The sequence below is a fragment of the Hyla sarda genome, chromosome 3 (assembly GCF_029499605.1).
Source record: "Hyla sarda isolate aHylSar1 chromosome 3, aHylSar1.hap1, whole genome shotgun sequence".
NCBI classification, from domain to species: Eukaryota; Metazoa; Chordata; class Amphibia; order Anura; family Hylidae; genus Hyla; species Hyla sarda.
The window spans coordinates 401,105,550-401,119,760 of record NC_079191.1 but is presented as its reverse complement, the minus strand read 5'-3'; the positions used below and the strand labels follow the sequence as shown (position 1 = coordinate 401,119,760).

At 43.9% G+C, this 14,211-nt stretch overlaps 1 protein-coding gene across 6 annotated transcripts in view; it reads left to right on the top strand.

Annotated features, from left to right (window-relative positions):
- The window catches only part of TTC7A (tetratricopeptide repeat domain 7A), a 532,144-nt gene that overhangs the window by 324,540 nt on the left and 193,393 nt on the right, over window positions 1-14,211 (top strand). For all 6 annotated transcript variants that reach the window (XM_056568084.1, XM_056568088.1, XM_056568085.1 and 3 more), the window contains one exon: window positions 2,606-2,764. In XM_056568084.1, the coding sequence (XP_056424059.1) occupies window positions 2,606-2,764 (159 nt within the window). The remainder of the gene's footprint in view (window positions 1-2,605; window positions 2,765-14,211) is intronic.

Below are 14,211 nucleotides of genomic sequence, written 5' to 3'. Positions count from 1 at the left end.
TTATATATATATCAACTGGCTCCAGAAAGTTAAACATATTTGTAAAAATCTTAATCCTTCCAATATTTATTAGCTTCTGAAGTTTTCTGTCTAACTGCTCAATGATGATGTCACGTCCCGGGAGCTGTGCATGATGGGAGAATATCCCCATAGGAGCTGCACAGCTCCCGGGACGTGAGTCATCAGAGAGCAGTTAGACAGAAAACAGCAACTGAACTTCAGAAGCTAATAACTATTGGAAGGATTAAGATTTTTTAATAGAAGTAATTTACAAATCTGTTTAACTTTCCGGAGCCAGTTGATATATAAAAAAAAGTTTTGGCCTGGAATACCCCTTTAATAATCTGCATAATTCTATGTCCATAAACTTTAAGTGACTTTGAGATAGAGAAGATCTGTAATGAATGATGAACTACAGTCCTGTGTGGTTATGAAGTGGATGTGGTTATAAAACTATCGTGTACTGAAGAGTTATTCTTGTAGGCAGCAGTGCAGCTGGAATACATACAGTATGTAGAGTATATATTAGTCACTGTCTTGGATATACAGTAGACATATTACTCAATTATTCTATTTACATGATAAATTATATAGTGCAGTGTATAGTGACTTGTGATTTATGGACACACATGGAGCCTTCTATTGCTAACAGTAAATTGCCTAGTTACATAGGCTGAAAAGACTCAAGGCCATCGAGTTCAGCCGCTCTCATCAATTATACATAATTATTTACTAGATTTATTATAACCTTCTATGGCATTTGTCATTCGATAAGTGGCTATTGCTTTATTAAATACTAAAATACTATATGTCATTACTAGCTCTTGGGATAAGGCATTCTGTAGTCTGACTACTTTAACTGTAAATAATCCTTTCCTATAGTGATGTCTAAATCGCCTTTAGGCCACATGTAACAAAATGACCCCTTAGTCCTTTGTAAAGTACTTGGAAAGAGTAAATCACATTCTACTTCTTGGTAATTTCTACTAATATATTTAGGCATATTATTGCCCTAAGCAAGTTCCATTTTTTATGACTGTTAATGTGTTAATGAGACCTCCAATCCCATTAAAGGGGTTGTCCCACCACCAGAAGTTATCCGCTATCCTCAGGACAGGGGATAACTGTCTGATACCCGGGGTCCAACTATATTTTCAAGAACATATTTTCAGATTAGAGCAGCGAGCGGTGCAGATGCTTGACTGCAGCTCCATTTTTTTTATTTATAGGAGCCGCCAGACATAGCCGAGTGATCAGACAGTTATCCCCTATCCTGAGAATAATGGATAACATCTCCTCTATTAACCTAGCTGCCCTCTTTTGCAGCTATGCTGAGTTGCCCACAGCAACCAATCAGATCGCTTCTTTCATTTCTCAGAGGCCTTTAAAAAAATGAAAGAAGCAATCTGGTTGCTATGGGCAACTCAGCAACTTTTCCTCTAGACATGTCTTGAAAATCCCCCCCCCATATGTTAATCACCAGGTAATACAGATTCTTAACATGTCTTTTTTATGTGTCTAGCTTCTGTATTTGGCTCACAAATCCTTCCATGTTACTGTTGCTAATTCTGACATCCACCCCTAAGAAAGGGGCGTGTCCGAGGCAAGCACTGAGCCAAACATCACTCTCCATGCATTCACTTCCTCCCTGAGTCTGCTGTTCAGGGTCTCTTCATCCAATCACTGCAGGCTGCTCTGTAACTCCCTCCTGTTTTCAGACTGGAGTCTGATAGACAGGACAGGAGTGAGCACAGAGGAGTGCTAGTCCGGCCCTTACTTCCTGGACTTTGTCCCTGCCTGTGCTTCAGCTGGGACAAAGATGATGCTGCAGCCGGACGGGATTATGTTCTGGATGGTGTGGGGACCCCTAGTAGCCATGATTTCTATAAAAAGAGATAACAGTTTTTATGAGGCATATTAGAAAGGTGAATTTTGCTAAGATGTACAACATATAACATTTTTTATTCAGACAGTTACAAGAGCAATGGTAACGCCCAATTGTTAATTTATTAATAACTGAGTAATGTCACAATGCAAAGTTCTAAGAAAAGATGTCGAGGAAGCATTATTTTGTGGGCATTTGCTTAAGTTAAAACATACCTATAAAAATAAATAAAAGCTTTTTAACATCTGGGTACCTCACACAGAGCTGGAAGAGAGCGTGCTGAGCACATACTTTTCCCGTCTCGTTCTTGCGATCTGTTGAGGGTCTGAAAACTCAGACCCCAATCGCTAAAAATGTTTGATATGTCTTTTATTTCTCTAAATAACTGGTATTATATAAGGCTACGTTCACACTGCCTTTGTGCTTCGCCCCAGAACAACTCGGAGCACAACTGACGCTATCAGGTCCCAACAGATCCCCTTGACTTGAATAGGGTTTGTCTGGGTTCTGGTATTTAACCAGAGTTTATCAGAGAAAAAAATAGGACATGTGCTTGTCTTTCTGACGGACTGGCCGCTGGAACTCCCTTTATCGGAGCACTACGGCAATGTGAATGAGCCCAACTGGCTAAAGTGATATATGTTGACACACTTTGCCTTTAAAAGTCAACGTTGATCTTAAATAGTTCAGAAGTTAATAATTCTTTTTGACTCACTAGATTTCGGATGCCATAGAACACCTCCAGGAGGCACTTAAGCTGCAGGAGACTGATCTCCACTGTCTGCATCTGTTGGCTTTACTGTTATCTGCACAAAAAGAGTATAAGCCCGCCATTGATGTCATCAACATGGCCCTTGTGGAGTATCCCGAAAACTTCAGGTACACACTTTTTATTTGGTTATTTAGATAAAATGAAGATTAATGAAAAATATTGAACATAAAGGGAAATACTGGTGCAGCTGCTACTGACTGCTGAGTGTTTCTGTAAGAGTCCAGTATATTCCCATGCCGCATATTTGATGTATACTTGGTGTGGGGCTGCGTTGGGGCCCTTGGAGCCCAGGGTGACTACATTACTTATAATGGATGGTAAGAAGCTTTGCATGAATCTCCTCTTTACAAGCTGTAAAATGCAAGAAAACATAGTATAGATGCGGGGATTTAACCCATGTATCATTGAAGCAAAAAGCACTTAGTCCCTTGTCCCAGATACATAGGGGTACGTTAGTGTTAACAAGCACCAAAAAGGAGCCCATTTTGAAATTGATGCTTTTGCCTGCCTTTCCACTAATTTGTATGCACAGCTTAAAGCATACCTGTCAGTAGCAGCACTCTTTCTGGCCAATATATGTAACTTGTATACAGCATTTTCGGCAGATTTCTGCACTGCAGTCTTCATCTATAATTTGCTGGTCTCCCAGAGCTGGTGGGCAGAGCTCCCTCCTCCCCTCTCCATAGACTTGTATTGCTTGTCTTGCAGACACAGGATAAAGCTGAGCTGATTTTCAGAAATTATTTTTACAGCAGGAGAGGATGGGGAGTAAAAGTTTCATAACAGGAGAAATAAGCATTTATGTCTAATAAACTATATCACAAAGTTTCTTATATCCGCTCGTACTATTGATCTATGCAAAGTTTGTTTAAATGACAGCATTGGCAGTTGTATTGTAGCTTTGCAACAGCTGGTGGTCCCCAGTTTGGAGACCACTGCCTTATAGCAATAAACTTGCTCCAATGGCTATTTATGTATCTTTCTCCTTAGAATAATTGATGTCTCCATAGAAGTGATCAATGAGATCCATAGCTTGTTTCCATGGTTAATGAACTTGTGGTTCAATGACATCCCATGTATATTTCATGACTACAGCCGTAAATTGTTGGGACCGGTATAATGAAAGGAATCAGGCAAATAAGGAAGCTCAAGATGGAAAACATATTAGAAGCCGTGTTCCGAAACCACATCCATCTATGGCGCTTTATACGGAACAATGCCATCTCGTACTTGACATTGTTCTCTGATATTTAGGACTTTATGATTATTACTGTGGCAGCAATGTTTATGGCATATCCAAAGTAGATGATATAGAATGTTGTTCCATAACCCCTATTGAGCTGTACAAGCTGTCAGTGACGAGAGAAGAGAAGAAGGTTCTGAAGGTTAGGTGAGGTCCAACACCACCAAACTCCTTCTCCTTAGAAATTCCCTCCATATTACTTGTAGAAATTTATGCTGACACTTGGTGGACCAGCAGCCTGTTGCCCGTTTTTCATCCTGCTGTTGAACATTGGGAATCTGATTGTTTGGCAACTTTAGTGTTTATCTGATTTTTAAGCAGTGTAGATGGTGCCATGTGAATGTATTTGATGCGCATTGGTACTTTAAAAGGGTACTCCGCCCCTATATATCTTATCCCCTATCCAAAAGATACGGGATAAGATTTCTGATAGCGGGGGTCTCTCCTTGCTGCAGCTGGCGTTCGTTTAGAATTTCGGGTGCAGTGGCAGAGGCTCGTGGTGTCACGCCCCCTCCCATAGACTTGCATTGAGGGGGCGTGGCCGTGACATCACGAGTGGGGCGTGAACTTGAAGTCATGAGCCTCTGCCCTACATCTCCAGTCATCCATCACAGATCGATGTTCGCTCCGTGTACTGGATGTCTGGGGTGCTGCAGCCGAGATCGCGGGGGGTCCTTTGGATAGGGGATAGGATGTCTAGGAGTACCCCTTTAATATGTTATGGATGTTATATACTGTCGCATGTATACATAAAACTGGTGCAGACAAAAAGTACTGGAGTTGTTCATCAGAGACGAATCAGAAGTTTTTACATTTTTCCAGAAAGGAACAACAATCTCATTGGTTGCCAGGATCAGCTTTTCCTCTTTTTTGTCTACATTAGTTTCAGTTTATCCTCTTTTTGTCTATATAAGTTTCATTATATACCGTACCTTTTAACTTAATGCACAAACTAGCTTCATAGATATCCTCTTTGTATGGAGTAGTACCAAGGCCCTACTTTATCTTTATAAGCCTCTTTTTAGAGAAGGAAAAAAACTGGCCTTCGAGTGCCACCTATTATGTTTCAAGGCTCTTTTTCAGGTCGAACATTGACTTACAAAACAGCTACTTCCAACAGCTTGCTTCTAGTAAAAAAAAAATGTGGAGCAATGCACTGCAATATAAATTAATATGCCACCTGGTCAGGTGACACTCCCCGGATGTCAATGTATCACGTGCTATGGAGTCTTTCCAGCTGACTGGGAAATTTGGCCAAGCCATCAGACATTTCTCCAAAATGAAAGAATTCATGGGGTACTCCTGTGGAAATTTTTTATTTTTTTTTAAATCAGCTGGTGCCAGAAAATTATACAGATTTGTAAATTACTTCTATTTAAAAATCTTAATCCTTCCAGTACTTATCAGCTGCTGCATGCTCCAGAGGAAGTTCTTTTCTTTTTGAATTTCGTCTGACCACATTGCTCTCTGCTAACACCTCTGTCCATGTCAGGAACTTTCCAGAGCAGAAACAAATCCCAATAGCAAACCTATCCTGCCCTAGACAGTTCCTGACATGGACAGAGGTTTCAGCAGAGAGCACTGTGGTCAGACAGAAAAGAAATTCAAAAAGAATACAGCAGCTAATAAGTACTGGAGGGATTAAGATTTTTTAAAAGAAGTATTTTACAAATCTGTTAAACTTTTTGGCACCAGTTGATAAAAATAAAAAGTTGTTTTCCACTGGAGTACCCCTTTATCCCAATCTCCAGACAGTCTGTTTTGCGTTATTTGTCCCTTTGTTACGGTGAGCGCTCCGGTCCGGCGATCTGACCATTAACGCTCACCTCCCCGCTCTCTTGTCTGGGCCGCGATTCACATCGCGGAACGCGACCATCCCATCTTAGGTACTTCTGATGTTTACGTTGTTAAAGAGATTTTGAAAAACATTTTTTCCTTGTGGATTGGGAAGGATTTGAGCCGGAGGAGAGGTCTTTGGAACCGCAGGACAATATCTTAGACCGAGACCTCATTCAGAAATTCTTGTCCTCCAAAAAGAGGGGAAGACCAAAGGGGGGGTACTGTTATGGTGAGCGCTCTGGTCCGGCGCTCTGACCGTGAGCGCTTACCTCCCCACTCTCTTTTCCGGGACGTGCCCACATGCGAATCGCCACCCGCTTCTCACCTGCCTCCTTTCGGCCCTCTGGTTCCCGGCGCGCGCGCCGGCTGCCTGAAATTTTAAAGGCCAGTGCCCCACTGATTGGTGCCTGGTCCCACTTCTATGTTATATAAAGTAGCTTCTCCCTGACGGATCTTCAGTGCCCCTAGCCTGAGATTAAGCGTTCCCTATTGTCTGTTGCCTTGCCCATGTTTATTGACCCTTCCGCTACGTTTTTTGACTACGTACCTATGGCTCCTGCCTTGACCTTCTGCTAAGTCTGACAACGCCTCTGCCTTACCCTTCTGTACCTCGTCTTTGCCCAGCTACCTGCGTGGTTGAGTCATATCGAGGGGTAGCGACCTGGGTGTCGCCTGCTTCAGCAAGCCTATCCTGCCTTGCGGCGGGCCCTGGTGAAGACTCCGCTCCCCGATATGGCCCATGTCATCTGCCACACAGGTTAGAGGATCCACATCCAGAACTGTTACAGCAAGATCCGGCCATGGATCCCACTGGGGTTCCTTTGCCCGATAATCCTGTACTCTCCTCTATCGTGGTTCTCCAGTCGCAGCAGTTGGCCCAGCAGGCGCAACAGTTGAACCAGTTGTCCGCCATGATGCAGCAGTTGCTTTCAGCTCAACAAGCACTGCAACAGCCCCAGCTTCCTCCTGCTCCAGTGTTGTCTCTCTTTCGCAGTCACCACAGGATCCAAGCTCCGTTTGTCTCTTCCTGAGAAGTATGAAGGGGATCCCAAGTCTTGCCATGGTTTTGTGACTCAGTGCTCCATGCACATTGAACTCATGGCAGAAAAGTTCCCTACAGAACATGCAAAGGTGCCCTTTGTTTTCAGTCTTTTAACTGGAAGGGCCCTGGCCTGGGCAACTCTGTTATGGAATTGCAGTGATCCACTCACAGCTAATCTCAGGCTTTCTTGTCTGAATTCCGAGGTATCTTTGAAGAACCTGCACGAGCTTCCTCCGCTGAGACGGCCTAGTCTTTCTCAGGGCAACTCCTCTGTGGGCGAAGATGCCACCCATTTTCGTACCATGGCTTCGGAGTTATCTTGGAATAAGGAAGCTCTTTGCGCCACTTTCAAAATAGGACTTTCTAGACAAATTAAGGATGTCCTTGCTTCCCAGGAATTGCCTTCTACCTTGAATGAACTCATACAGTTGGCCTCTCGGATTGATATCCGTTTCTCTGAACGACGTGAGGAACCACATGAAGAAATGGAGTCTGCACGACCTCTGCACTTTCCTTGCCTGGCACCAGTCTTCCAGCAACCACCGCAACCTTGTTCGTTGCCTCCCGCAGTGGAGGCTATGCAGGTGGATTGTTCTCGCCTGACTTTACAGGAACGAACTTGCAGACGAGCTGAGAATCTTTGTCTCTACTGCGCCAGTGCAGATAACTTCCTCAGAGATTGTCCTCTGCATCCTCACAGGGAAACTCTTGCACCTAAGGTTTGTGTAAATACCTCCTCTCCACGCTTGAGTTTGACGGTCCAGCTTTCTCTACCCTCCAAAGAGACTATTTCCGTTCTTGCCTTCCTGGACTCTGGTTCTGTGAAAATTTTATTGAAGCCTCCTTGGTACATAGGTATCATCTGCTGGTGTCGCTATTGAAGCCTTTGTACATCTCTTCGGTCAATGTAGAAAAACTGGACTGTACCGTGCTATTCTGCACGGAACCCTTATCTATGCAGGTTGGAGTCCTGCATAAAGAAAATTTGTCTTTGTATGTACTTCCTCATTGTACCTCCGCTCTCCTACTTGGCCTTCCTTGGTTGCAACTACATGCTCCGCAGCTAGATTGGAAAACTGGAGAAGTGCTCCGTTAGGGATCTTACTGCAATAACAACTGTTTTCGTACACTACTATCTAAGTTTGTGTCTCCATCTACTCCTCTGCCCGGTTTCTTCTGGCCTTTGCTGACGTCTTCAGTGAGAAGCAAGCTGAAGTTTTTCCACCTCATCGTCCCTACAATTGTCCTATAGACCTATTGCTCGGGACCACACCTCCTCAGGGCAAAATTTACCCTTTATCTGTTCCCGAGACTCTACAGAAAGGATTTATTACGAAGTCTTCTTCCCCTGCAGCAGCCGGATTTTGCATTGTGGAAAAAAAGATGGATATTTGCGACCTTGCATTGATTATCGAGGCTTGAATAAAATTACAGTCAGGAACCGCTACCCACTTCCACTGATCTCGGAATTGTTTGATCGTATGCGTGGAGCAAGGATCTTCTCCAAACTTGACCTTTTGTGGGGCCTATAATTTGATCTGCATTCGTGAAGGAGATGAATGGAAGACAGCGTTCAATACTCGTGATGGATACTTCGAGTATCTTGTCATGCCTTTCGGACTCTGTAATGCTCCAGCAGTCTTCCAGGAGTTTGTCAATTACATATTTTGTGACCTCCTATACTCCTGTGCCGTGGACTATTTGGACAACATTCTTTTCTCTTCGCCCAATGTACAGACTCATCGCTCTCACCTCCGCCAAGTCCTACAACATCTCCGAGACAAACATCTCTATGAAAAACTTGAGAAGTGTGCTTTTGAAAAAACAGTCTTCCTTTTCTGGGCTACATCGTTACTAGTCAAGGTCTACAAATGGACCGTAACAAGTTGTCTGCTGTTCTGAACTATCCACGACCTTCAGCACTTCCTCGGTTTTGCCAATTACTATCTGCAATTTATCCCTCATTACTCCACCTTGGTAGCGCCTATTGTCTCCAAGAAGACTTCTAATACTAAGGTTTAGACTCCAGAGGCTGAAGAAGCTTTTAAACAGCTAAAGTCTGCCTTCGCTTCAGCCCCTGTTTTATTAAGACCCGATCCTAACAAGCCTTTTCTTTTGGAGGTGGATGCTTCTTCAGTCAGAGCCGGTGCTGTTTTGACGCAGAAGTCTTCTAAAGGAAGAATTGTAACTTTCGGTTTCTTCTCTAAGACCTTCTCTCCTGCGGAAAATAATGATACCATTGGAGATCGCGAGCTTTTGGCTATAAAGCTGACTTTGGAAGAATGGTGTCATCTCTTGGAGGGCTCTGTACATCCGGTTACTATATATTCTGACCACAAGAACTTGCTTTATCTACAGACTTAACATAGTCTCAACCCTCGACAGGCCCATTGGTCTCTATTCTTCTCCAGATTTGAATTCTACATTCACTTTCGTCTAGCAGAGAAGAATTTATGAGCTGATGCTCTTTCTAGATGTTCTGATGTTCTTGACCAGAAATCTTTACCTCAACATATTATTCCTCCTGAATGTCTCAACTCTGCAGCACCAGCAAGTCTTCAGCACCTGCCTCATGGAAAGACTTATGTATCTCCCCGCCTAAGACTCTGAGTCTTGAAATGGGGTCATTCCTCTCTTCTGGCCCGTCATTCCGGAGCTCGTAAGTCCTTGCAGCTCATCTCCAGACAGTATTGGTGGCCCAGTTTAAAACAGGATGTCGTAGATTTTGTCAGTTTTTGTTCGGTCTGTGCCCAGGACAAGACCCCTCGTACAAAACCTGCAGTTCTGCTACAGCCTCTACCAGTTCCAGAGCTTCTCTGGACCGATATTGCTATGGACATTTTCCACTTACATGGATTGCCTTCTCATTAGGGATCTACCGATTATCAGTTTGGCCGATATTAATAGCCAATATTCACGATTTTCTAAGTTATCGGTATCGGCACTTACCTTGCCGATAATGCAGGCGCTTTAATGAACTGCAGCGGCTTTTGTGGGGCCAGAGACCGCCCGCTTCTCTCCCCTGCCTGTCCTGAGTCCAACCACCGCCGCTGTAAGAGACCGCCGCCGCTTCTCTCCCCTGCCTGTCCTGAGTCCAACCACCGCCACTGCCAGAGACCGCCGCTGCTTGTGCGCCATTGCCTCCCCCATCCCGGGTTTTATAATTACCTGTTCCCGGGGTCTGTGCTACTTCTGGCTCCTGTGCGTCCTGCGCTGTTGCTGTGCGCTCTGCAATGATGAGTGACATCCTCAATGCGACATCGCCGTCAGGGGCCCGGCGCACAGTGACAGCTCAGGACACCGCTGGAGCCAGAAGTAGCGAGGACTTCGGGAACAGGTAATTATATTATAAGCAGGTGGCGGCGGCGGCAGTCTCCGGCAGCGGCGGTGGTTGGACTCAGGACCCCAGGACAGGCAGGGGGAGAGAAGCGGTGGCAGCGGCGGTCTCTGTCAGCGGCGGTGGTTGAACTCAGGACCCCAGGACAGGCAGGGGGAGAGAAGCGTGGGGCGGCGGCGGTCTCTGGCCCCCCAAAAGCTGCTGCAGTTCATTGATTTAAAGCGCCAGCTTTAAATCATTGCTCTGCACCGGCTTCTGCGGGGCCAGAAACAGTTTATCAGGGTATACCCGCACACAGCCACGCACCCTTATTTTACCAAGGATATTTGGGGGGTGGGGGGGGAATTAAAATGCACGGAATATCGGTATAAGTTATCTGCTATTGGCCCATACCCCTTTATCCTTCTAGAGGAGAGCTAATTTGCATACCCTTTTCCCAAGGAGACCTATATTACCAGTTTGGCGATTGCGCCAAGAAGTCACATTATGCTGGTGATACACATTAGATATTTGTCAGCCGAACCCACTCATTTTGACGGGAATGCCCTGAACATCTAGTATGCATGATCACAGCTGTTGGAGAAAAGAATAACATTTTTGTTGAATTTTAACAACCTGATACTTTTGTTCTTGTGCCAAAAGCCACCAGGCAGCCTTTTCCTACGCCCTCTCCATTGAAAACAAATGCATGATTGGCCGATCTAAGCATGCTTATGCACATGGTAAATTAGGAGAGTAGTTTTTGGCCTCACAGAGGTTTTGCTATCAGCCATCCTGTGTTCATCGCCATCTTTACCCTCTCAGCTAGAGGTATGCATCTTTTTTTTGTGTATGACATGTAAGGCATACTTTGGTACAGTAGAATCCTATAGAAGTCTATGTATGTCCTATGACAGCTCCATCCAACTCTGAGGTTTGTAAAGCCGTATCACAGCCATGTGCATAAGGCCTTGCATTTTTTTTTTTCTTGTATGATATCACCTAAGGTCTGCTTTATTAGTAATGATATTACTGGTTTTAGCACATTGTTTTGGTGAGAAGATAGTGGTGGGGGCATTGTCTCACCCGGGCCCATATACCCCAGTTTTTGCTTCTAATTAGGCAGCAGACATGAGAACCTTGCAGCTCGCTGCTTCGTACAATTCTCCCAGTCTTCTGTTTTCGCAGCGATCATTAAAATCTCTTCAATTCTCCTTGGACGTTCTGACATTAACTGCCATAAAGCGAGCCGACCTAAGATCACACATTTAAGGAAAAATACTTATAGTCTGATGTGACAAAATGTCACTAGTAATACAGCGTGCACTGGTTTTCATCCCCTAAGGCGTAATACTGTTTGGTATTCAGTTAAAAAAAATGTTTTAAGCTACGTTGTTGCAGAATTCTACCATATTATATGAGCGAAAAGCAGAAATGTATCTAATGTAGGAATAGTCTGATTTTTAATACATTTTTTCTTCATATAACATAATTGAAAGAACTCTTACTTTGTTCAGTTCTATTGGATTTACTTCTGGGACTCTGCTGTGTGTAGAAAAATACTCCATGTGTTTTGAGAACGCTTGGGGATAATCAGTATAGAGTGGTGGGAAGCCAAAAACATCCAAACAGGCGTTCGACTCGAGAGTAGCCATTGAAGCTACAAGGCTTTGTCTAAAGTCACCCATATACACTAGTGATAAGTCAGCAGACACTGGTAACTGTCTAATGTGTATGGGGGCTTCCCGACTCCCCTTTCAACAAAGGATGTTAGGTAAGATAAGGCTTGGGCATGTAGGATTTCAGCTGCCCAACCCATTTGTTTTCAGCCATCTGGAAGCAGCCTACCCCTCTTTTCATCATTCTGAACACAAGAATCTTAGGCCAAGCCAAATGTTCATGTTTATTGGAGAAGTAAAGAGAGCTGTTGGCCAAACAAAATCTTATTTAAATGTAGAGAGAACTGTTGGCCGAATGAATGTTCTTGCAAATGGTAGAGAGCGCTGTTGGCTGAACGAATGCTCATGGCTTTTGTCATCAAGTTGGATTTTCCTTGACTTTTATGGAGGTTATGGCTATGGGGGTAACATGCACAAAATTGATGCAGAGAGTGAGAAAGAGTTAACATAGGAATACCTGTGTATGACCAAAAAGATCCTCCATGGTGAAGATTCATAGTCAAGTACACTATGGGGTTTATTTACTAACGTGATCCCGACTCTTTTTTGTCGGGTTTTGCGCCCAAATTGTGTCGCACGTCCCTTGCGACACAATTTGCGACCAAAAAAACCAAAACCCTCCATTTTACAAGAAAAACCCGAAAAGGGGACGTGGCCACGGGATAAAATGGGTGTGGTCCCGGCAAAAGGGGGCATGGTCCCGACAGTTTTGAAAAATCCCAACATATTTACTAAGGTTTCCACAGAAAAAGTGTTGTATTTGAGCTGAGAAAAACCCGACAGATCAGAACAGTTGTAAAAAAAAAGCAAAATGTAGGGAAAAGTGCAAAATGTAGGGAAACCTTAGTAAATACCTTGGGAAAATACCAGTGGGAAATCAAAACCCACAAAGAAACCTACACTCCACTCTTAGTAAATAAACCCCTATGAGTTTGGTGTGAATTATTTGTGCCACTGTTAGAAAACTCGCAATAAAGTTGGTGTGTGGATGGGAGCCTGAAAATACCATTCAATAGTTGTGAAAAAATGTTGTATAAGTTTAGAAAGGGCTTGTAATAGAGGATGTGGAGGTTGTAGTCTCTGCCCATCTGTAACATATGGTCATATTCACACACTCAGGATTGTGTCAGGATTAAAGGGTTTATCCAACATAAGGTTACAAATATCCTGTCAGCCAGTAATGAAAATGCTTATCAAGGATCTGTGCTTGTGTTTGTGGTAAGTTGCCATGTCCTGTGTCCCTTATCACACTGCTAACTTGTTTATGTGAACTGGCTACTTCCTGTTTATTTGGCCTCCCTCAGATTACAATCCTGAGCATTCCTTGTTTCTAGGTGGGAGGTGCCTTATCTCCCTCCCACATATCAGTCATCCAACCCTTTGCAGCATAGCTAAATTCTATTCCATATGTACAGTGCTTGAAACTACAATTCCCTGCAGCCCTCTAGAGAATGATCTACCCATTGAAGCTCAGACACTCTCCCTTTCAACACATAACTAGTGATGCACTGTCTCAGCCACACTGCAACCTGGGAAAGGCACGAGACAATACTTATTTTGTATGCTGCTAAAAATAAACATCCGAGGCAAAGATCACATAAAAATTGCAAGACTAACCACCAAACACAAGTATATACGCTATATAATTTTAACTATTGAGCTATAGTTAAGTCCAAATCAATACATAAAAGGGAAACTGACAGGCTGTTCATACACACTAAACCCAATACACTAAGTTATAGTGCAGGTGAACCGGTGTAAAATGCGTTTAGAAGTTATGGCCCCCATTGCTGCACTGCTAAAGCTCTTCTGTGAGCAATGGAGGCAGGGAGCCAGCTTGCCAAGCTCCCCTGCCTCTTCTCTATGTCACGCAATGCCCCGCAGTCATATGAATATTCAACTTTCTTCACTCTCATGTCCTAGTGACTTGAGGGCCTGCGGCCACGTGAGCACCCTGTGAATGTAGCAGAGTGCATGCGCCACTCTGTCTGCTAAGGTAAAAGGCAGCCCCATCACTGACCACCAATGTGTCAGCGAGTTGATCTATTTTTACTCTGCCCTGTAAGGCAAAAGTCACAGTGTTTTGAAGGTTGTCACAGGATGATGGGAGTTGTAGTTTTGCAACAGCTGGTGAACCACTGGTTAGGGCAATGTTTCCCAAACAGTGTTTCTCCAGCTGTTGCAAAACTACAACACCAAGCATGCCCGGACCGCCGTTGGCGGTCCGGGCATGCTGGGAGTTGGAGTTTTACAACAGCTTATGGCACTCTGTTTGGAAAACACTGAGTTAGGTGAACACTTTATCATGTATGATGTATTTTCTGTAAATATCTGTTTATGACCTTACAGAATATCGTTACATTGTCTTTCGAGGCCTCTCTAGACTCCGCTGTCTGGATAGATCCATCCAGTATAAAAAAAGAACCTAATATAAA